At 43.0% G+C, this 24,625-nt stretch overlaps 1 protein-coding gene across 12 annotated transcripts in view; it reads left to right on the forward strand.

Moving 5' to 3' along the window:
* SFSWAP (splicing factor SWAP) overlaps positions 1-24,625 on the forward strand; it is a 151,944-nt gene that overhangs the window by 51,729 nt on the left and 75,590 nt on the right. For 8 of the 12 annotated variants that reach the window (XM_070762561.1, XM_070762563.1, XM_070762565.1 and 5 more), the window contains 4 exons: positions 873-1,004; positions 2,566-2,659; positions 8,978-9,149; positions 15,813-16,046. In XM_070762561.1, the coding sequence (XP_070618662.1) occupies positions 873-1,004; positions 2,566-2,659; positions 8,978-9,149; positions 15,813-16,046 (632 nt within the window). The remainder of the gene's footprint in view (positions 1-872; positions 1,005-2,565; positions 2,660-8,977; positions 9,150-15,812; positions 16,047-24,625) is intronic. The other 4 variants (XM_070762562.1, XM_070762564.1, XM_070762572.1 and 1 more) reach the window with 1 other exon arrangement.

The raw sequence follows: 24,625 nt of genomic DNA on the forward strand, positions 1-24,625 counted from the left end.
CATATATCCATCCTAAGGTAAAATACAGAAAATAGTATAAGAGCAGACTAGATGGATCATGAGGTCTTTTTCTGCCATTGGACTTCTATGTTTCTATGTCTTCAACATCTTCTGAAAGGCCAGGAGAGTGGGGCCAGTGTGAATCTCTGGGGGGGAGTTGATTCCAAAGATTTTGGACTTATCACCAGGAAATTGGGAGTCCTGGCTTAGCCATGGAAGCCAGCTGAACTACTCTTAAACCAGTCCCTCTCTCAGCCCAATCCACCTCCCAGGGTTGAATCGAACAATATGGCTTATATGGTTAATCGTACCGCTAACATTTCTTCTTAATTGCACAACATAAATATTTGAAATGAATACAGGTTTGGAATTTCGCATAATGAAAGTAATAGCGTGTGAGCGCGTATCTCTTCCATAAAAGAACCTGTTCCATAAGAACGGCATTCAATTAAAGCAGAACCTTAGCTTTGCAGAATGCGTAGAGAATTTCAATAAGTACTTATTGTCTGACAGAAGCTTCGCATGCAAAATTGTTCTAAAAAGACTTATTTTCTCTGACTGGTGGCTGCCCTGCTTCAAACAATTGTAGTTTCTCTAGGATTTCATTTTTTGGGGAGCCAGAACGAATTATTCAGCTCTCCTCACCTTAGTTGGCTGTCCAAAACTTTTTAAATCCTGCCTGGACTTTCGATCTGTTTTTCCCTTGGCTTCCCCTCCTTTCCCACACACACACACCTGGTTGAGATACCTGGTTTTTCCCTGTTTAGCCCTCAGTCAGGTGATGCCTTTAAAAAAAACATGAGCCGCTTCCCCCGCGTTAATAGGTTGAGTTCTCTGCCTGTGTAAATCTTACAACTCTTGACATTTCCCAGCTCAATTCCTCCAGTGGTTGCCGTCATTCCTCCACCTCCAGATATCCAGCCTGTAATTGACAAGCTAGCCGAGTATGTTGCGAGAAATGGGATTAAATTTGAGACCAGCGTTCGTGCCAAGAATGATCCAAGGTGAGTAGGGGAGACTTCGGTTTTAATTTCATTTTACGATAAACCTGCAAGCGAGTAGCTTTGCCCCCACTCTCTTATTGACGGAGGTGGAAAAGAACAAAAAAACACAGTAACCTATTGTAGTTCCTCACATTAAAATTCAAGAAACTACTGGAAGTTAATGATAAAGCATTATTGCTGAAGAATCTTGAAGCTTGGCTTCCAAACATATGTAACTCCTGGCCCTTGGGGTGTAATTTATTATTTTCGGAATATCGAATAGCCTTTTTGTACCTTAGGTGGGGAAGTAATGAGTTATAGCCCCAATTTACAGTTGAGGCATGGTGGTGCGCACAGGTATTTTTCCCCAGTTTGATTTCTGCACCACTTTTTAAAATTATCCGTCTCCCTCCCAGAGAGATCAAGGAAAGAAGCAATCTGGAACTAAGGAGAAACGTCCTGACAGTGAGGACAATTAACCAGTGGAACAGCTTGCCTGCAGAAATGGTGGGCAATCCCTCACTGGAGGTTTTTAAGAAGAGACTGGACAGTCACTTATCTGAGATGGTATAAGTTCTCCTGCTTGAGCAGGGGGCTGGACTAGAAGACCTCCAAGGTCCCATCCAGCTCATTTATTCTAAACCTGGGATAGGCAAAGTTGGCTCTTCTATGATATGTGGACTTCAACTCCCAGAATGCCTGAACTAGCAAGATTGGCTCAGGAATTCTGGGAGCTGTAGTCCACAAATCATAGAAGAGCCAACTTTGCCTACCTCTGTTCTAAACATTAGTTAAAGTGACTTTTGCCACATTTCTTGACTTTTGTTGTTGTTAAGCGAATCACTGCAGTTGTTAAGTAAGTAATTTAATTTAATTAATTTGATTAATTTGATTTCTATGCTGCCCAATCCCAGTGGGACTCAGGGCGGCCGTTTTCCTTGAGTCTGGGCTTGATGCTGCTTGGGCTGCTTGGGATTGTCCCTCCCAGCTTTAGCTCCCCTAGATCTAGAACATGCCGATGTGGCATGCGCACCTCCGCGGTTCCCACACCCATGGCGGTATCTGCAGTACATTCTTTGGAGCAATTAGCAATGGAAAAAAGCCTGCACGCAGGTAAGAGCCAGGAAGATTGTTAGTGCCTCATTAGGGCTGGGGGGAAAAGGCTTCGAAAACTACATTTAGAATATAAGATGCACCCAAATTTTCAGTCTCTTACGGAGGAAAAAGGTGCATCTCATACTCCGAAAAATACGGTATTCAAAATGTTTTGGCCTTGGGAAAAAGTGACTTATGGCCTGTACCTGGCTCTTACAACAGTCATATACCCCGTACATTTTGGGATCCCAGTTTGGGTACTTGACAACCAAATTGCATTTATGACCAGTTGTAGGGTCTGTGATCTCCTGGTTGCAATTTGCAACCGAAAAGGCCCATTGGCCTAGCCAGATTCACTTAACAACTGTGAACTTCCCTAGGAATGGTCGTAAAAATGGAGCCAACATGACTTAACGACCAACATTCCAGCCCAATTTGTGGTCGTAAGTTGAGAACTGCCTACATTTTTTGTCTCCTTCCTTCACAGATTTGAATTTCTGCAGCCTTGGCATCAGTACAACGCCTACTACGAATTTAAGAAACAGTTCTTCCTTCAGAAAGAGGCCAGCGACAGCTCAAAGGTAGGCTTATGGAACTAACATGATACATGCTGGCTTGTTTGCTTGTTCTCTCCCCCCCCCCCCCTTCTCCCAGAGTGTCTTATGGGATGACTGGGGCTGTTAGAAAGGAACCAGTTCGCCATCAATGGATTTGTTTTAACCCTCTTTGTTACTGTAGGAGAGGATGATTGGCAGGTGTGGTGTGGAGAGGAGAAGGAGGGACACTGTATGATCCTTGGTTATCTCTAACCTTGGTTGTTTTCTTCCAGACCTTTTATGACCCAACTAGAGAACGTCACCAGTGTTAGAAAGGAACGGGGTTTGCTCTCTGTTGATATACAAAAGTGGCTTGTCCCGTCGCCGTTGAAGGAAGTGTTTTCTTCTCGGTGGTTCCTTGTGCGGGCTGGGCTTACAACTTGGGTTGTTGGTCTGGTAGCTAAAATCTTGGTGATAACCAAGATAAATGTATAATCATACATTTCAAATACGTTTCATATATTTTAAATGTATGAAACAGATGGCTCGATGACATCAGCAGGTATAGCGGGCCTAATTGGCGAAAAATAAGCTCAGGACCGTATGGGTTAGAAACATGAGTAAGGTGCCTGCATCCCACAAAGGATAGACAATGACTAGAAGGATTATGGTGAATGATGGATGAAATGTCTGTAAGAAAACAACTAAGCCCAGAGAGTACCAGTGACCTCACAAATACACACACACTCTCTCCTCCCTCTCTTCCTTCCCCCTTTCTCTCTTTCCCGTCTTCTTCTCTCGCTCTCTCCTCTCTCCCCTCCTGTCTCTCTCCCTTTCTTCCTCCCTCAATTCCTCCTTCCCTCCCTCTCTCTCTCTCTCTTTGTTTCTTTCTGTCTCCCTCCCTTTCTCTCTCTTTCCCATCCTCTTCTTCTCTCGCTCTCTCCTCTCTCCCCTACTGACTCTCTCCCTCTCTTCCTCCCTCACTTTCTCCCTCCCTCCCTCTCTTTCTCTCTCTCTCTTTGTTTCTTTCTGTCTCCCTCCTTCCTTCCCTCCCTCTCTCTCTTTCCCATCCTCTTCTTCTCTTGCTCTCTCCTATCTCCCCTACTGACTCTCTCCCTCTCTTCCTCCCTCTCTTTCACTTTCTGTCTCCCTCCCTCTCGTCTCTCTGTCTCTCTCACACGCACACTCTTTGTCTCCCCCTCTCCTTCTCTCCCCCCTCTCTCTCTTTCTCTCTCTCTCTGTGTGTGAGAGAGAGAGAGAGAGAGTGTGTGTGTGTGTATGTGCGAGCATGTGTGTACTGGTACTCCTTACCTGAAAATTTCTGCAACCAGTTCTGTCTAAGACTTCTTTTAAAACAGAGAGCCTATTTTATATATCTGGATGAAAATGGGGATGTGTCAGTTTAATTAATAATTACATGCATTCCTTATTAAACCTGGTTAATTGTAATGTTTCTACCCTTGAACTGGGGTGGGTGTAGGAATAACTGGTACCCCTAAATTTGCACAGTGTAATTGGCACAGCTGTCTTCTCTACTCCTGGGTGACATGGACATCTCTTCTCTCATCTTCCTTGGATAGGATGGAGATGAGTTAAATTTTGGATTTGCCTAGTTTAGGTCATGTTACCAAATGCCAATTAAACACTGGATATCATTTTGCAGCCCGTATTTGTGTTTCGCCTTTAATTCCAGGAGCCTTGTGGTCACTGCAGGAAGCAGGACCTGTTGCTTCGCCTTCTATTTTTTATGTTTTTTTTCCTCTGAATTGTTTACCGTGCATCTATTGTGTTTGATGAAACAGATTGCAAACACACCATGCGGTTGCCAGGAAACTCTGGGTTTCGCTTGTTTTTTGCCATAATGGGGACAAGGGTGCTTTTGAAATTAATAGCCGGGACTCTAATGAAGCAGAATGCTCTTCCAGGTTTAAAACAGATTTTTGCCGTTCGGTTTAATGGGGCATCAAACAATGCGGTGTGTTTTCCTGGAAACAAAAACAAAACAGCAAAAAATGGCATGGTGAACTGTTTCGTTTCATTTTATTTTATTTTCAAAAGAACAGAAAGAACTCTGCTGCACACAAACATTACATTTGCATTAAACATCACATAATGTTTACTGTGACACCTATGCTCCTCTCCCCCCCCAACTCCCCCCCCCCTCAAATGGGTGTGTAATGCTTAATAGTCAAAATTCCATTCAAGTCCACAGAGCTGATAAATGTTGAAAATTGGCTTTCAGTTTTAGGATATGGATGAGATAAGGAATAGAAATAGGAAAAAAGAAAAAAAAAGAGACGAGAAAATTGAATCTAGACTAGACTAAACAGAATAGAGACTTGAATAGAATAGAATCTAGAGTCGAGTAGAATAGAATAGGGAACAAAACAGATTAGGCAATAGAATAGAATAGAATATCAAATCTAGACTAGACATGATATAGAATAGAATAGAGACTAGAATAGAATAGACATAGACTAAAAAACCCAGAAGAAATAGAATAGGAATAGGGATACAATAGGGATACAATAGAATAGGATAGAATAAAATAAAATAGAAATAGAATAGAATTCTTTATTGGTCAACTGTGATTGTCACCCAAGGAATTTGCCTCCGGTCCATAAATTCTCAGTGTACTTACAAGCAACAAGTGATAAATCATGATCATAATCATCATAAAAATACATAAGAAACCATAAAATGTAACACTTAAAGATAGTCAACAGGATACTAGTCAACATAAAATCATATTAAGATAGTAAATACAACAATGTAAATCGTAAGATGCAAACAACAAAGTTACAGTCATGAAAAGATGAGGAAACATATAATAGGACAGATTAGAAGGATAATAGTAATTCAGCCCACCAGATAGACAGACAGTATTGTGGGGATTAGTTGTTTAGCAGAGTGAGGGCATGGAGGAAAAAACCTACTCTTGTGCCTAGTTGTTTTCACGTTCAGTGTGCTATTAGCATTGTCTTGAGGGAAGAAGTTTACATCCAGTATGTGAGGGGTCTGTAGATACTTTCCCGTCCCTCTTTTCTGGCTCGTGCATATTATGCTAAGCCACAGTACAGGTTAGTGGCTGGCAGCAGAGCAGGTGATATTCCTTTTGGTTGGTAAACTGCACAGGTGATGCTCAGCTTACAGCCATTTGTTCAAAACTACCTTGGTCCATCCCCGAAGTTACCGCCAATGCACCATTAACATGATCGCAATTTGGGCAGTTGGCTTGCATTTGTGATGGGTTCAATGTCTACTCACAATTCACCTACTCACAATTTGCCACCTCCTCAGCTACTTTCGACAACAGAGTCAGTTGGAAAAGCCAGATTGGCTTAATGACACAACCCGGTGATTTCCTTAACAACTGCCAATTCAGTTCACAACAGTGATAAAACACCACTCTAAAATCATGTGTGTGGTCATGTGACGACCCGCTTTATGATTTGCAGCGGCTTAGCGCCGGAAACTTCAGTCCCAGTTGTAGATTGAGGACTGCCTATGGTTTAGAAATCATGATGATCTGGTTTAGTTTGAGGAGTAAAGATGTCCAGTGATATCTTATTCAGCAAATAATCCTTAAACCAGGCTTGAAAGCATGAAATTAGCTAAAAACTGATACGCTAAGCAAATAGATACAGTACTCTACGTCCACTTAGAGTTGCCTCCAATTCGATCATTAATTTTTTCCCTCTTGCAATTACATTTCTTCCTCATTAAGCAAAACACAGCCAATTCTTTCCTGAATAAATCCACCCCCTTCCTCTTTGGAAGACGAGCTCTGCCAGCTAATATATTTGTTTCTTCTTCTTCTTCTTCTTTTTTTGAACATAAGGGGATAGAAATCCCTGCCACGAGCCCTCTTAAACTTTATCGCTGCTATTAGCGGCAGCAGATAAGCAAAGCTAGACTGGTAGATGGTTCCTTAAAGGCTTCATTCTCTTTCCCCCTCCCCTCCCCACAGCATATTTCTTAATTTAAAATGTCTTTGTACAGTCGTATTATGAAGCTCATAGCACAGGGTTCCTTAAATGAATACAGTATCTGGATTGCTGCAACGATTAGTAGCATCGATGTACATTTGAATGAGAACTTGAAATGTAAAACGATTGCCTAGGTCATCATACCCCTGGCTCGGGGCTTCCCACTGAGGTCATTTCTCCACAATGCAGTTCTCATCCAGATCCCGTACTGACAATTACCACAATTTTCGGAGTATAAGACACACCGGAGTATAAGACGCACCTTAATTTTGGGAGAGGAAAATTGGGGAGGGGGGAGGATCTACCTACCAGGTATTCAAATAAATAAATAAACAAACAAACAAACAAACTCACTCCCTCAAACGCTGTGTTGCTTAGCAATAGGAATTCTGGCTCTCGATTTTTGGTCGTAAGTCGAGGACTATCTGTACGTGCTTAAAGATGGTTTTGATTGAACGAGCAATGTGCCTTCCCTTCCATCACAGCGTTGATTAAAGACAAAAATGATATTCCTTTATCTTTTCCAGCTGAGATGTAATAATACCTTCTCATACACCGCCAATTTGCTAGTATCAGCAATTGGGATTGTAACCCTGAGAACAGTCTTGTCATTATGATATGCAGACAGCTTTGAGACACACACACACAATCAGCTTTGGTATATGTGTCTCTGTGTGTGTGTGTGTATGTATATTTAGGTAATGAGAGCCACACGAGCTTTTAATTAAAATCCATGTACAGTAACCTTTAAAGATCTTTTTTTCACTCGCACAAGAAGGAATCCACTTTACTCTTGAGAACAGAATCACTCTGATGAAATTGTAAAGGGTCCTCGAGTTAGGACCACAATTGAGCCCCAAATTTCCATTGCTAAGTCAGACGTAACCTAAGGGAATTTTGGCACATTTTACTTCCTTATTGTAGTTGCTAAGTAAATTACTGCCGTTGTTGAGTTTGTAACCTGCTTGTTAAGTCAATCTGGCTCCCCATATTAACTTTGCTTGTCTGAAGGTTGCCTCTGAGTCTTCGGAGAGGGGCGGCATACAAATCTAATAAATAAATAAATAAATAAAGGCAGATAACATGATCCTGGGACACTAAGTCACATCCGATTTTTGCCGCAGTCGTTAAGTGAATTTGGTTTTCCCTTATCGATTTTGCTTTGTCGGGGTTGGCTGGGAAGATCCTAAATGTCATTTTTGTGACCCTGAGATATCGCAACCATCATAAATATGGGTCACCAATTGCCCCAATTTTGATCACATGACCATGGGGGTGCTGCAATGGTCATAAGTGCAAGGACCGATCATAAGTCGCTTACACAACTTTGCTCATTAAGTGGTCGTAACTCAATGAGTCTCTATATATCTTGTTAATTGTTCTGTCGAGCTCTCGGGTAGAATCCTCCCGAAAATGCACAGATACAATTTCAGACACACACACGTTTGAAAATTCAAAACAATGTTCTTTATACCGAAAATGCAAATAAACTAAGCCCTCTTTTGGTATAGCAAACAGCACTCGTCTCCAAACAAAACTGGTAATTTGTACATGTCCCTTATCAGTTCTGTGATACTTAGCTTGCAGCTGTGAGGTAATTCACAGTCCTTCTTTCACAAAGTGAAACACACTTTGCTCTGGTTTAGTTTCAAAGCGGGGAAAAATAAGCACACAAAGGTCAAAGTCAGCAAAGCAGGCACGAAACACAACGATCCGATAATTCTCCACAATGGCCAAACCCACACGCTGCTATTTATAACAGCCTCACTAATCACCACAGCCCCACCCAACCACAGATGGCCTCATTTTCTTTGATAATAATCTCTCAGTTCCTGCTGCCTATGCATCGCTCTCCGCATGCATGGCTGTATCATTAACTCTTGTTCTGAATCCAAGGAGGAGCTAGATAATTGATCTGCTTCTGAGCTGTCTGCCACACTCTCCTCCTCCCTGTCACTCATGTCTTCTTGGTCAGAGGAGCCTTCATCAGCAGATTCCACTGGGAGCAAACCAGGCCTGCAGCATGTGGATGTCTCCCCCACATCCACAGTCCTTGGGGCAGGAGCTGGGCCAGAGCTAACCACAACATTAATGGATGCTCAATTCATCTCTTGTGAAATTATTCAGACTGGCTAAGTTATCAGTATGGTTGCCCCTTTTGGAATAACTCCTGGCTCAAAAGCTGGGTAATACCCACTATTTTTAAGCAGTTTCCTTCATTCATTTAAAACATCCTTAAAAACCCAGCGTGGGGTTGATGTGCTGCCCAATTGAAAGCAAGTCCCTTGACGGGTTCCTTCACATTTATTCTGCTGCAGCTTCTAGTTTTGGGAATGTGCTGCATAGTAGATTTTTTTACCCCCTCTTTTAAAAGCAGGTCACCTCTTTGTCGGAGGAAGTTTCTACTGACGCGCCAAGTGCGGCACCTGGAGAGACCCAGTTTCCTGCTGAGCAGATTCCCGAAGATGCCGATTCAGCGGCTGAAGGAAATAATGGAAAGGACCCAGCTGCCATCAAAATCAGCAATGATGGCAAACTGATAAAAGGTAAGCCTCCTAGTCCAGATCAAATCCTGTCTTTTGTGAGGTCACATTTTTTAAAAAAATATATTTTTATTAAATTGCATAGACAAACATGGCATACATAACATCAGATCATGCAGAATGCAGCTGCGAGAGCAGTCATGGGCTTCCCTAGGTATGCCCATGTCACACCAACACTCCGCAGTCTGCATTGGTTGCCGATCAATTTCTGGTCACAATTCAAAGTGTTGGTTATGACCTTTAAAGCCCTTCATGGCATCGGACCAGAATATCTCCGAGACCGCCTTCTGCCGCACGAATCCCAGCGACCGATTAGGTCCCACAGAGTGGACCTTCTCCGGGTCCCGTCAACTAAACAATGCTGGTTGGCGGGGGCCAGGGGAAGAGCCTTCTCTGTGGCGGCCCCGACTCTCTGGAACCAGCTCCCCCCAGAGATTAGAACTGCCCCTACCCTCCTCGTCTTTCGCAAACTCCTTAAAACCCACCTCTGTCGTCAGGCATGGGGGAATTGAGATATCTCCCCCGGGCCTATACAATTTATGTATGGTATGCTTGTGTGTATGTCTGTTTAATAATGGGGTTTTTTAATATTTTATATTGTAAATTATTAGATTTGTTATAAACTGTTTTTATTGTGTTGTGAGCCGCCCCGAGTCTGCGGAGAGGGGCGGCATACAAATCTAATAAATAAATAAATAAGTAAGTAAATAAATAAATAAATAAATAAATAAATAAAAACATGCAACACTTAATGGAGCTACAGTCGCTCCGCTCAGAGTAGAAGTCATCTTTATATTTAAACGTTAAAAAAAAGTGAAAAGAAAAAATCTTGTCGTCGTTTAACACCGTCTATAAAGTAATTAGAAATATCAATTATAAAGTGGTAAATAGAAACACATCTAGAATATTTAGCAACATATGTAAAAAACCTTAAATTTTAACTTAAATTGAGTTAAAATAAAGGAAAAGAAGGAAGGGGGGGGAAAGACAAAAGAGTAAAAGTAGAAGAAAAAAGGAGTTCACATTTATATTGTGAATAATCATCATCTACTACAGTATAACTACTAAATACTAATATGTTTAAAATAATATAATATGATGACAAGAAGGTTAAATAACCAAGAGGAATCAGAATTCTATGAGGTTTGGCAAAAGGTATATATTTGGTGGGATACAAAGAAAAAGAGATAGTTTTGTTGTTATATTATTTTAAACATATTAGTATTTAGTAGTTATATTCTGAGGTCACATTTATGGCACCCAAGAAACCTTTGGTATGGTTCCCTCTCTAAAACAGACCTGGGCAAGATGCGGCCCAAGGGCTGGATGCGGCCCACCTGCTGTCTGTGACCGCCCCGTGGAGGTTGGTCCAACTTTTGTAGATAAGAACCGGGTGTTCAAGATATAATATATAATATATAATTATAATATATATTTATAATTATAATATAATTAACTCAGTTCTACCCAATAATATACAGTATTGGATAGAACTGAGTTAATTATATTAGTCCGGCCCTCTAAAACCATCCCAATTTCTCATGCGGCCCTATGGCAAAATTAATTGCCCACCCCTGCTCTAAAAGATGCTGTTAAGTTATGATGTTTTAAGATGAGAGACAAGCCGTGCGGTAAAAAGATGAGGACCCGGATTGTGGGGGCAATAGGCCGGCTCTGTTAAAAAGTGCTATTGCTAACATGTTGTAAGCCGCCCTGAGTCTAAGGAGAAGGGCGGCATAAAAAAATCAAATACAATAATCCCTCGTTTTTCGCGGGGGATGTGTTCCAAGACCACTCGTGAAAAACGAATTTCTGTGAAGTAGAGGAAATATAGTTTTTTATGTATTTAATGAGTATTTGGACTTTTAAAACCCACCCTTTGCATTAAACAGTCATTCTATAATGTTTCTCAGCTTATATTGGGGGGAAACAGGGTAGTTGGACCTCTCTTTGATTACGTACTTTCCATCCACTTTCCATCCATTACGACTTGTCCTGCCCTCAGGTGCTTTGGAGAAGAAGTTGACGATGAATGTCAGGGGGGGCTCCTAGTTGTATTTTTTTCACAGACTGGCAGCCTGATCAGATCCAAATGGTGTCCATACCACCCAAACAGCCGGTGGTTATTATCTGGGATAAAAAGCCAAGTTAACGCCCTGTAAGTAAAAAAGCACCTCTCATGTGTACAGTAGTCCCTCGCTATACTGCGCTTCACCTACTGCGGCTTCACTTCATCGCGGGTTTCTGAGGAAGTCGATCGGCAGATTTAAACAGCCCGCCGAACTCGATCGGCAGGTTTTTCAACAAAAAAAAAATCTAAAATTGTAAATACTGTATTTAAATACTGTATCTAAAATAAATACTGTGTGGGAAGGGTTTATAAACACTTAAAACAATGAAAACTTACCAAACAATTACAATATAAATACTTAAATAAGTACTATCAGTCGATAAATTCCCCATCGCGGATTTCACCTATCGCGGCCAGGTCTGGAACGTAACACCAGCGATAGGTGAGGGACTACTGTAATTGCAAATTGTACAGAGGACCTTTCCAACTTAAAAGGTGCAAAAAAGGGCAAAAAGTATGATCAAGGAAATGGAGCACCTCCCTTATGATACCAGATTGCAACACCTCGGTCTCTTCAGCCTTGAAAGACGGCGTTTAAGGGGTGACTTGATTGAAGTGTATAAAATCTGATAGAAAAGGTGGATAGAGAAAAATTATTTTCTCTATCACACAATACAGTGGAACCCCGACATAAGAGCTGCTCTACTTAAGAGCAACTCGAGATAAGAGCTGGGAGGGGAGAGATATTTTTGTTCTACTTACAAGCCCAAATTCGAGATACAAGCGCCAAGGAGCTGTCTCCTGAAGCCAAACGCTAACTTCCGCGTTCGGCTTCAGGAGACAGCTGCGAAGCGGCGCACATGTTTTAAAAGGTTGCAGCCGGCCTGGGGGGCTCGGGGGGGTGCTTGCAGCTTGCTTTCTTGCTCTTTTTCTTTCTCTCTTTTACCTTCCCTTCCTCTATTTCTTCTTTTCTTTCTCCTTCCCACCTTCTTCCCTCCCTCCCTCCCTTCACTCATTCCTCTCTTACTCTCCCCTTTCATAAGTTTCCTTGCTTCCTTCCTCTGTTCCTGTCCCTTCCCCCTTTCTTTCTTGCTTTCTTGCTTTCTTGCTTTCTTTCTTGCTCTTTTTCTTTCTCTCTTTTACCTTCCCTTCCTCTATTTCTTCTTTTCTTTCTCCTTCCCACCTTCTTCCCTCCCTCCCTCCCTTCACTCATTCCTCTCTTACTCTCCCCTTTCATAAGTTTCCTTGCTTCCTTCCTCTGTTCCTGTCCCTTCCCTCTTTCCTTCCTTCCTTCCTTCCCACCCTCCGTCCATTCATTCACCCATTCCTCTCTTGATCGCTTAAAGCCGGTCCCTGGTGCAAAAAGGGTTGGGGACCTCTGTCCTACAGGATTGGGTGGCAGAGAAGTTGAACATATGTAAATTTAAAAGTTTAAGAAAGTTTACAAGTTAAGTGAAAGAAACTTCATTATTCATTTATATGTACATGTACATTTCTTCATTAAAAACATGTCTTTCTGCATAATTTAGACTAACTTTGTGAGTTTTTTGAGGGCTGGAACCAATTAAAATTATTTACATTAATTCCTATGGGGAAAAGTCGTTCGAGATAAGAGCTGCTCGACTTAAGAGCCCAGGTCCGGAACGAATTAAACTCGTATCTCGAGGTACCACTGTACTAGGACAAGGGGGCACTCCCTAAAGCTCATAGGTAAGAAAGTGAGGACAAATTAAGGGAAATATTTCTTCACCCAGAGGGTCCTTGGTTTATAGAATTCACTTCCAGAAGAGGTTGTGACAGCTGTCAGCCTGGATAGCTTCAAGGCAGGATTAGACAGATTCATGGATGCCAAGTATATCGGTGGTTATTGAGGCAGGCAGGATTCCCCCGAGTACCATTTGTTGGGGATCAAGGGAAAGGGAGGGTTTTTCCTTCTCTTTCTGCTCAAGATCCCCATGAACAATTGGTGGGCCACTGTGTGACACAGAATGCTGGACTCGATGGGCTTTGGCCTAATTCAGCATGGCTCTTCTTATGTTCTCAACTTAGTGGATGTAAGCCTCAGGGCAGATATATCCACATGGTTTACTCCAGCCCCTTTAATAGAAATTCAGTTTACTAAAGATTCCCCCCCCCCCCCTTTAAAAGCAACTGTGCGGTGGTGGGTTGAATCTGTAGGGGTGAAGTTAAAAAAAATACGAGAGGGCTGAAATATCAGCCTTTGTCTCCAAAAACAAACAAAAAAAGCATGCTAAGAAATACACTTTCCATTTTTATGCTTATGTTAATCCTCCCCAATTCTTGTTCTTTTAAAAGGTATCTAAAAAAAATTAGGCAGCAGGACATACGTTCACAATATTTTCTTGCATATTTTTATCCCGATGTGACAGCTAATTAGAAGGCGCCACAACACACAAACAGTCATTAGAGTGCTGTGCCAAGCTTCGGCACAATATGGCTATGGAAATTTCTGAGTCCTCCAGGTCGTGGTCGCTAAAAAGGTGCCTTTTTACAAGGCAACTGGACTTTTCAGTGTTTTCTTTTTGAAGGCGTTTCGCTTCTCATCCAAGAAGCTTCTTCCACTCTGACAGAATAGTTGGAGAATGGTAGGTCTTTGGGGGAAGACACTGCTCATAGTCACTCATGCCCTCATCACCTCGAGGTTCGACTACTGCAATGCTCTCTGCATGGGGCTATCTTTGAAAAGTGTTCGGAAACCAGATCGTGTAGAATGCAGCTGCGAGAGCTATCATGGGGTTCCCTAAATACCAACACTCCACAGTCTGCATTGGTTGCTGATCAGTTTCCGGTCACAATTCAAAGTGTTGGTCATCACCTATAAAGCCCTTCATGACACCAGACCAGGGTATCTACGAGACCGTCTTCTGCCGCACGAATCTCAGCGACCGGTTAAGTCCCACAGAGTGGGCCTTCTCCGGGTCCCGTCAACAAAACAATGTCGTTTGGCGGGGCCCAGGGGAAAAGCCTTCTCTGTGGCAGCCCCGGCCCTCTGGAACCAACTCCCCCCGGAGATTAGAATTGCCCACACCCTCCTCACCTTTCATAAGCTCCTTAAAACCCACCTCTGCCGTCAGGCGTGGGGGAACTGAGTTATTCTTTCCCCCTGGCCTTTACAATTCATGCATGGTATGTTTGTATGTATGGATGTTTGGTTTTACAATAAGGGTTTTTTAGTTGTTCTGGTATTGGATTTACATGCTGTTTTTTTATTACTGTTGTTAGCCGCCCCGAGTCTATGGAGAGGGGCGGCATACAAATCAAATAAATAAATAAATAAATAAGAAAGAAAGAAAGAAAGAAAGAAAGAAAGAAAGAAAGAAAGAAAGAAAGAAAGAAAGAAAGACATGGCTGCAAATAGTTAAGAGGCCAAGGCAAAAATAGGTGGAAGTAACCATTTGCTTTCTGATACTTAATAATAAAAATAATTTATTAGATTTGTATGCCGCCCTGCATTCATTTTTCTTCCTCTATGTCCGATCCTGGTCAGAACAGATTTTTGTTTTTAAAGGAGAATTAAAATTCAGCCGAGGGTTGTACGAATGAAGCTGGAGGCTGCATCCTCTTGTATTCTATTAGACTGTTCTCCTATCTCTCCTCTCACCCCAGCCAACAAAAAAACAACAACCCACCCTTGCAACTGGCAGTAAAAAAAATATATTTGTATCCTGCCTTTATTTTTATTTTTTTTACCAATAACTCAAGATGGCAAAGATATCTGGCATCCTTTTTCCTCAACAGCAACCCTGTGAGATGACTTGAGCTGAGAGAGGGGAGGGGGAGTGGCCCAAAGTCACCCAGGCAGCTTTTTATGGCTAAGGCAGGACTAGAATTCACCATCTCCTGGTGATTGACCCAAATTTGCCCAGCCAGCTGTTACGGCTAGGATGGAACTAGAATTTACAGTCGCCTGGTGATTGACCTAAAGTCATCCAGATAACTTTCATGCCTAAAATGGGACTAGAACTCATCATCTCCTGGTGATTGACCCAAAATTACTCAACCAGCTGTCATGGCTAGGATGGAACTGGAATTCACAGTCACCTGGCAATTAATCTAAGGTTACCCAGCTAACTTTCATGCCTAAGGTGGGACTATAATTCACTATCTCCTGTTGATCGACCCAAAATTGCCCAGCTATCTTTCACAGCGAGGAGGGAACTAGAATTTACAGTCGTCTGGTGATTAACCTAAAGTCATCCAGATAACTTTCATGCCTAAAATGGGACTAGAACTCATCTTCTGGTGATTGACCCAAAATTACTCAGCCAGCTGTCATGGCTAGGCTGGAACTAGAATTCACAGTCACCTGGCAATTAATCTAAGGTTACCCAGCTAACTTGCATGCCTAAAGTGGGACTATAATTCACTATCTCCTGGTGATTGACCCAAAATTGCCCAGCCATCTGTCATGTCTAGGACGGAACTAGAATTCACAGTCATCTGGTGATTGACCTAAACTCACCCAGCTTACATTCATGCCTAAGGTTGGGACCAGAACTTGACCATTAGACCAAATAGGTTTCAGATTGCAATTACTGCTTTTTTTCAAATAATCCTTTCTCTCTCTCCCACAGTGTCATTCGCACCCATCAGTTTTGCGATCCGGGCCAAGGAAAACGACATGCTCCCTCTGGAGAAGAACCGGGTGAAGCTCGACGACGATAGTGATGAAGAGGAGGAGGAAAGCAAGGAGGGCCAGGAGAACGCCAGCAGCACCTCCAACAGCGCCACCCTCCTTGCCCCCTCCAGCAGTGCCCCGGAAGAAAAAAAGCCCCAGCTGACCCAGGAAGAGCTGGAAGCCAAGCAAGGTGAGAATTATATGGTCTGGATCGACTGGGATTTATAAGAGCTGTGGTGGCGCAGTGGTCAGAGTGCAGTACTTCAGGGCTACTTCTGCTGCCTGCGAGCTTTCTGCAATTTGGCAGTTCAAATCTCACCAGGCTCAAGGTTGGCTCAGCCTTCTGTCCTTCCGCGATGGGTAAAATGAGGACCCAGATTGTTGGGGGCAAGAGGCTGTCTCTGTAAACCCCTTAGAGAGGGCTATAAAGGATTGTGAAGCGGTATATAAATCTAAGGGCTCTTGCTCTTGCTATAGGTCTGCTCTCAAATGGGGTAGATGGGGCCGGAGCATTGACGACGGGGAGGATGGACAAAGAACAGAAGAAGGCAGAAGAAATACGAGTCTCTGTATTTGTTTATATACAAATGTTCCTGGGGACACTTAGTCCTCCAGGACATGGTTGTCCCAGTGCTTCTTTTTTTGTCAAGAGGCAACTGGATTATTGATTGATTTGATTTGGATTGGATTGGTTTGGTTTGGTTTGGTTTGGTTTGGTTTGGTTTGGTTTGGTTTGGTTTGGTTTGATTTGATTTGATTTGACTTGATTTGACTTGACTTGACTTGATTTGTATGCTGCCCCTCCCTGAGGACTCAGGGCGGCTCACAACATATATAAAAGCATAGTAGTACATCTAATCCAATTAATATAATTTAAAAACCCTAAAAATCCTAAAATAATTTTATTGGTTTTTCTTTTGAAGACGTTTCCCTTCTCATCCAAGAAGTGTCTTCAGCTCTGAGTGGGTGGTGGGGAATGGAAGGATTTATATTCCTTGCAGACAGCTGGTCTTTTGTATCCTTTGAGAGAGAGATTAAGGCCACTTGGAGGTTTATCTGTGTCACCTTAGTTGTGCAGATGGGTGTGGAACCTCCTTGGAACAGTTGTAGATATACATGTGATTTTCTGTTTTGTAACTAATCAAGGAGAGACCCAACCTAGAACTAAGGAGAAATTTCCTGATAGATAGACCAATTAACCAAGTGGAAAGACTTGGCTTTGGAATAATAATAATAATAATAATAATACATTAGATTTGTATGCCGCCCCTCTCCGCAGACTCGGGGCGGCTCACAACAATAATAAAACAATGTACAATGGGACAAATCTAATGTTTAAAAGAAAACACATTAAAAACCCAACATTTAAAAACCATGCAACACAAGCATACCATACATAAGCCGGGGGGAGATGTCCCCCCATGCCTGGAGATATAGGTGGGTCTTAAGCAATTTACGAAAGACAAGGAGGGTGGGGGCAATTCTAATCTCTGGGGGGAAGTTGATTCCAGAGGGCTGGGGCCGTCACAGAAAAGGCTCTTCCCCTGGGGCCCACCAGACGACATTGTTTAGTCGACGGGACCCGGATAAGGCCAACTCTGTGGCACCTTATCGGCCGCTGGGATTCTTGCGGCAGAAGATGGTCCCGGAGGTATTCTGGTCTGATGCCATGAAGGGCACAACTGGAAGTTGTGGATGCTCCATCACTGGAGGTTTTTAAGAAGAGATTGGACAATCACTTGTATGAAATGGTATAGGGTTTCTTCCTTGAGCCAGGGGGTTGGACTGGAAGACCTCCAAGGTCCCTTCCAGCCCTGTTTTTCTGTTTTAACTTACTAACTGCAAAAGCTGTTAGCCAGTGAAGCAGGCTATTACACGAAGCAGTGAATTCTTTTTCAATAAAGGTTTTGAAAGCTTAACATCCTACGTAGCACAACACATACCCAGAATCTTTAAAATACCAGCTCTTTAATGAAGCATTAAATCTACCGGGCGCCTCCTCTGAGGAGGAAGCCATACCTACACACGAAGCGAGATCAATGCAATCAAGAGCGAAATGTTAATGCATAGGACACCAGAACGGTCTCCTCCATTGGCCAAATCTAGGCTGAAGGCAAATCCTTCATTCCACGCTTCCCTGGTCAGAGATTCATAGAGGTGAAAGGGATCTTAGAGAAAACATTACCAAGCAAGTCTTTTTTAAAAAGCAAACAGGAATCTCACATCATTAGTCAAAAGAGACCAGCCATAACAATGTCAGGCATGAATAGCCGTGAGCATTTGTTTGATTCAAAGCACAGAAAAGGTTATTATTGCTTCCTATACCTATAACTATACATCTATAAAAAGGTAAAGGTTCCCCTCGCACATTTGTGCAAGTCGTTCCTGACTCTAGGGCAGTGTTTCCCAACCTTGGCAACTTGAAGGTATTTGGACTTCAACTCCCAGAATTCCCCAGCCAGCTGGCTTGGGAATTCTGGGAGTTGAAGTCCAAATATCTTCAAGTTGCCAAGGTTGGGAAACACTGCTCTAGGGCAGCGGTCCCCAAACTACGGCCCGGGGGCCGGATGCGGCCCGCTGAGGTCTTTTAACCGGCCCGCGACAGCACACGAGATTTTACTGATTGATATAATAAGAGGGAGAAATAGAGAGGGAGAGAGAAATGAAGAGGAGAGATAGAAAGGGAGAGAGAGAAAGGGAAAAATAGAGAGAGGGGGAGAGAGAAAGTGTGAGAGATACAAAGAGGGAGAGTTAGAAAGAGAGTGAGTGAGAGAGAAGAGAGAGAGAAAGAAAGAGGGAGAGAGAGAGGGAGAGAGAGAGAAAGGAAGAGGGAGAGATGGAAAGAGAGAGAGAGAAAGAACGAGGGAGAGGAAAATGAAACAAATGAAAGAAAAGAAAGAGGGAAGAGAGAAGTGGAGAGGAAGGAAGGAAGGAGAAATGGAGTTTGTTTATTTAAGTTTAAATTTACTTGTTAATAAAGAAGTATAAATTACTTTATTACTTAATTATTAATTACTTAATTACTTATTACTTCTTTATTTTAAATATTGTATTTGTTCCCATTTTGTTTTTTACTTTAAATAAGGTACTTGCAGTGTGCATAGGTATTTGTTCATAGGGTTTTTTAATAGTCCGGCCCTCCAACAGTCTGAGGGACAGTGAACTGGCCCCCTGTGTAAAAAGTTTGGGGACCCCTGCTCTAGGGGATGGTGCTCATCTCTATTTCAAAGCCGAAGAACCAGAGCTGTCCAAAGACATCTCTGTGGTTATGTGGCCGGCATGACCAAATGCCAAAAGCACACAGAACGCTGTTAGCTTCCCACCAAAGTGGTCCCTATTTTTCTACTTGCAATTTTATGTGCTTTTGAACTGCTAGGTTGGCCGAAGCTTGAACAAGTAACGGGAGCTCACCCCGTTACGCAGGACTAGGGATTCGAACCGCTGAACTGCCAACCTTTTGATCAACAACCACAATTTATTTTTATTTATTTATTTATTTATTTATTTATTTATTTTGTCCAATACACAATAATACACAATGAAGGTAATAGAAGACACCTTTGAGGAAATAGGATTAGAGAAAGAATAGAAGATAAAATAAATCGATGAGAGAATAGAAGAAAGATATAGGGATAGAAGAGAAGATATATGGGATAGAGGAGAAACAATAGGACAGGGGTCGGAAGGCACTCTAGCGCACTTATGCACGCCCCTTACTGACCTCTTAGGAATCTGGAGAGGTCAACCGTGGACAGTCTAAGAGTAAAATGTTGGGGGTTAGGGGATGACCCTTCGGAGTCCGGTAATGAGTTCCACGCTTCAACAACTCTATTACTAAAGCCGTATTTTTTACAGTCAAGCTTGGAGCGGTTAATATTGAGCTTGAATCTGTTATGTGCTCTTGTGTTGTTGTGGTTGAAGCTGAAGTAGTCGTTGTGATCAAAATTTGAATGCTTGGAAAGTGGCTAATATTTATGGCTGTTGCAATGTCCCCGGATCATGTGAACACCTTCTGCGACTTTCTAACAAGCAAAAATCAATGGAGAAGCTAGGTTCACTTAACAACCGTGTTAATTATCTTAACAACTGGCGTGATTCACTTACCAACCATGGCAAGGAAGGTTGCAAAATGGGGCAAAGTTCACTTAACAACTGTCTCAACAGAAATGTTGGGCTCAATCGTGGTTGTAACTCGAGGATTATCAGTATGAAACGCTCCCTGTAAAAAACCAGCAATGCTGGCTTATTTTATACAAAGGTAGCCCTCGCACACGAAACGTGTTTGCGAGTAAAGTAACCGAGCCATTCTTGGTCCTTGACATTTGCTGTATCCAACACTAAATAAATGAGGCAGAGAAGGAAAGGAAATGTTACTCTCCTTTCTATTCTTCCTTTCCTGAAAGAATGGCGCAGGGTGATAATTAAATCTGCATTTATGTGTGTCTAATTCAATAAAACACAGTGGCATAATTTAATAAGTCTCACGAAGCGGCCACAGTGATAGGGTTGACTTTGAGTTGCTGCAAACATATGATTATTAATTTTTAACAATCGTGAAGCTATTTGTAAATAAAATTATCTGCTTTTCAAATCTATCTATCTATCTATCTATCTATCTATCTATTTATTTATCTATCTATCTCTACCTATCCATCCAACAAGCAGTCTTAGAAGAAGGCAGAGAGATATGCCACATTGATAGGGTTGACTTTGAGCTGCTGCAAACATATGATTATTAATTTTTAACAATCGTGAAGCTATTTGTATATAAAATTATCTGCTTTTCAAATCTATCTATCTATCTATCTCTACCCATCCATCCAACAAGCAGTCTTAGAAGAAGGCAGAGAGAGAGAGAGAGAATCAGGTTCCAGAGATGGAGAATTACTGCTCGATATATTATTCCATGTCTGCAGGTAAAAAAGAGGAAGACATGGCAGGCTGAATTTCAGGGGAAATCATTCCCCTTCTTTCATATTTGGAAAATAGGCAATATTTTAAAATACTGTTTACAAATCTTGATAAAGTCCTTTTTTAATATCCTTTCACAGATGTACATCAGCACTAAAAGACAGCAAAGCCATTTCGTTTATAAAATATCAAGGAAATGCGAAGCTTACTGGGAAACCAGATACTACAGAGATCACTATTTTTAAAAAACTGGTTCTGCTTTAAACCCAGATCATTAATCCAGGAAGTGTGAATGGATGCCCTAAATCCTAGGTCACCAACACGTGATGCACAGACCACTGGTGGTCCATGATAAAATGTTGGTGGTCCCCAGAGAAAACTTTGTATTTTTGCATGTTTTATATTGCACTCGTCCTCAGACTACGTCCCCCCCCCGCCCCGAGAGCATAACATAACAGGGAAACAATGCATTACAAATCCAATAGTAGAAAATTAAATAAATTTAAAAAACATTAATAACATAGTAAAATCCCTAACTATACAATCATAAACATTCAACCTAATCCATCATACAGTAAGGCCGAAAACATAATAAAAAAGGGGGAGAAGGTGGTAATTATCTCCATGCCTGGTGACAAAGGTGGGTCTTCAGCATTTTACGGAAGGCGAGGAGGGTGGGGGCTCTTCGAATCTCTGGGGGGAGTTGATTCCAGAGGGCCGGGGCCGCCACAGAGAAGACTCTTCCCCTGGGTCCTGCCAGCCGACATTGGTCAACAGGACCCGGAGAAGGCCAACTCTGTGGGACCTAATCGGCCGCTGGGATTCGTGTGGCAAAAGGCGGTCTCGGAGATATTTTGGTCCGATGCCGTGTAGGACTTTATAGGTCATAACCAACACTTTGAATTGTGACCGGAAACTGATCGGCAGCCAGTGCAGACCGCGGAGTGTTGGCAAAACATGGTCAGATCTTGGAAGCCCCACGATGGCTCTCGCGGCCGCGTTCTGCACGATCTGAAGTTTCCGAACACTTTTCAAAGGAAGCCCCATGTGGGGAGCGTTGCAGTAGTTAAACCTCGAGGTGATGAGGGCATGAGTGACTGTGAGCAGTGACTCCCGGTCCAAATAGGGCCGCAACTGGTGCACCAGGCGGACCTGGGCAAACGTCCTCCTCGCCACAGCTGAAAGATGGTGCTGTAATGTGAGCTGTGGATCAAGGAGGACGCCCAAGTTGCGGTCCTGCAGTTCTGCCTTTTAACCACTGCGCCACTGTGACTCTCGTATTATTTAATAGAGCCGAAATATTTTATGCAAGCAAACGTGTAGGAATGGTGTTTTTTTTTGTTTGTTTTTTAAAATACATTGGCAAACTGTACAAGAAGCCTTAATTTATTTAAGCCACAGCTCTTTTACATGTGAGGGTGTATTCAGGAGGGTGTATTATTTTATCGGGGCAGGGCAGCAATTATAAATGGCAGGAAGCCCTTTAATTAATTGTGACTTATAGCTACAACCAAGTAATGATTCAGAGGCAGGTCGTGTCAAAGGCCACACATCTCTGCTTGAAAGCATGGAAATGAAAGTCGAAGAGATGCAGGTTTTTCTCCAAGACTTGTGCTGATTTGGTTCTTGGTAGATTCTCCGTACTGAAGGAGCGGGTCCAGCAGTCACATGGGTTGCTCATGTCCAATCCGGTGGAACTGAGCCTAGTGTTAAAAAAGCTTGCCGGATCCGCCCCTTCCCCAGAATTCGCTCAGTTCGCATATCCTGCGGTTGTATTGTGATAGCTCGTTCAACATTCTAACACCTTCCCTTCAATCTTTTCCTTCAAAAGTAGTAAGAATTGTTTTATCCTTAATTATTTACTTGCACTAATAGCGCCAGCCGTTTGTGGCTCGGCTTTTTTTTTTTCCTTGGGAGAAGTTGCGGTTTCGTTTTCCCCCGGCTGTTTTGCCGTTTACGATCCCCGCTGCCGCTTGTGGATTCCTTTAATCCTTTGGCCTGGAGGTCTTGGTGCAAGTATTGATTCATTGATTCATTATTGTATTATTGTAAAAGGGCTTAAGAAATACCTCCTGCGGAGTGAGACGCTTGTTTCTAGTCTCCTGGACTTAGTCGATCGCTTCCCCTTTAAGAATTCTATTACGGAGCGATTTTTCGGCGCGAAGGCCTTCGCGCCCTTTTTAAATTTAGGCCTCTCGTGTTGGCCTCCTGCCAGCCGCGTAGGCCTCAGTCCACCGCGTGGATCCCGGAGTGGGCTTTGGGACGCTCAGGCTTAATTCTCCACCGGCTAAGCCTCCAACCAGAGTGCCTTGGTTTACTTTAATTTAAGTTTAGGGAGGCTGGCCACGCTGTATTTGGGGACACGAACTCTGGGTTTGCCCAGATTGCCCTCAAGTCTCAGCAGCTCCGAGGCCTCGGAGCAGGATCCATTCCTCTTGGGAAGTCCTTGAAATCTTCTCCCAAATTATTCAGTTTTTTGGCTCAGCCTGGTCTTCTGTTAATTGTCAGACTATGGCTACTTTTCCCAAGAGAGGCACAACTAAATGTCCCAGAGAGGCCAGGCCTACAGGCGATGAGATTACCAGTATCCCCCAGGCCTCGACCCCCTCTTCTTCAGGGGCCCGCCCCTCGACCAAGGTCACCAGGGCTGAGAAGAGAAGGGACCTAGCCCTACAAAGAATCCATGACAAATCAGCAAAGCGTTTGAAAGTACAGGCCCAAGTACTCAGTAGTCAAGACCCCCCAGAGGCTTCTAGTCTGCCTCCTTCTGGGGTCCCTGTGTTATCTCTGGATGAGCCAAACCTAGACAGACCCCAACCTAACCTATGGGGAATAGGTCCAGAGGAACCAGATATTATTGAAGATTCCCCCCAGCCAGGATCCTCCCAGGCCTTCAGGGATTCTTCTGCCATTCCTGCTGATATTTCTAGTTTACCTCCTGAATTCCAATCTATTTTTTCTGTGTTGTCCAAGGCCATTGATGCTAAATTCTCTACCATCAATGAGCTTCCCTTACCTCCTCCACCTCCTCGTCCCTCCCGCCCCTTGGGTTCTTCCCCAGCGGTTAGAGCTCCTATTCAGGATGATTCAGATTCCTCTCAGGACGAATATGAGGATATGGAGGAGGATGAGGATCCCTTTCAAGGCCTCTCAGATGATGAGGAATCCCAAATAAAGGTTCCTTCTCCAATTACTATTTTTCCTTCTCAATTGTTCAAATCTCTCCTCCTCAAAGCTAGAATTTCTACGGGATTGGCGGCCCAGGAGAAACAGGCCTCCACATCCACTGATCCCCCGGAGGAGAATTTACCTTACTTCACAGAGGAACAGGAGGATAACGAGGTAATTCCTATGCCTAAATTGTTTAAAGATGCCTTACTTAAGCAGTGGGACTTCCCAGCCTCTGGGCTTAATCCCTCAACCAAGGTCAGAAAATTGTACAAACTTTCCTCTTCCTATGAGGAGCTCCTATCCTTTCCTAAACCGGATGAACCTGTCAAGATCCTTCACTCGGCGGCTGCTGTGCCAGGCGAAGCAGAGGAAGTCCTCCGCCCAGAGGACAAGCGGATTGAACAAATGCTCAAAAGAGGATTCACCGCAGATTCCTGGGCCATTAAAAGTTCTGCAGCGGCTTCCTTTTTCTCCAGAGCCATGCTTCTGTGGCTTCGCCAACTTCAACAGCATATTCCTCCCGATGACTTGAGAGGTCAACAAGACTTCAACAAGGTCTTTGCAGCTGCCCAGTACGTGGCTGATGCCACTTTACAATCTACTAGATTTTCTGCCAAGTCTATTGCAGCTTCTACAACGGCAAGAAGACTCCTATGGATTCGCCCTTGGCAAGCGGGAGTACGCCAG

Source organism: Erythrolamprus reginae, chromosome 10 (assembly GCF_031021105.1).
Source record: "Erythrolamprus reginae isolate rEryReg1 chromosome 10, rEryReg1.hap1, whole genome shotgun sequence".
In the NCBI taxonomy this organism is placed as follows: Eukaryota; Metazoa; Chordata; class Lepidosauria; order Squamata; family Dipsadidae; genus Erythrolamprus; species Erythrolamprus reginae.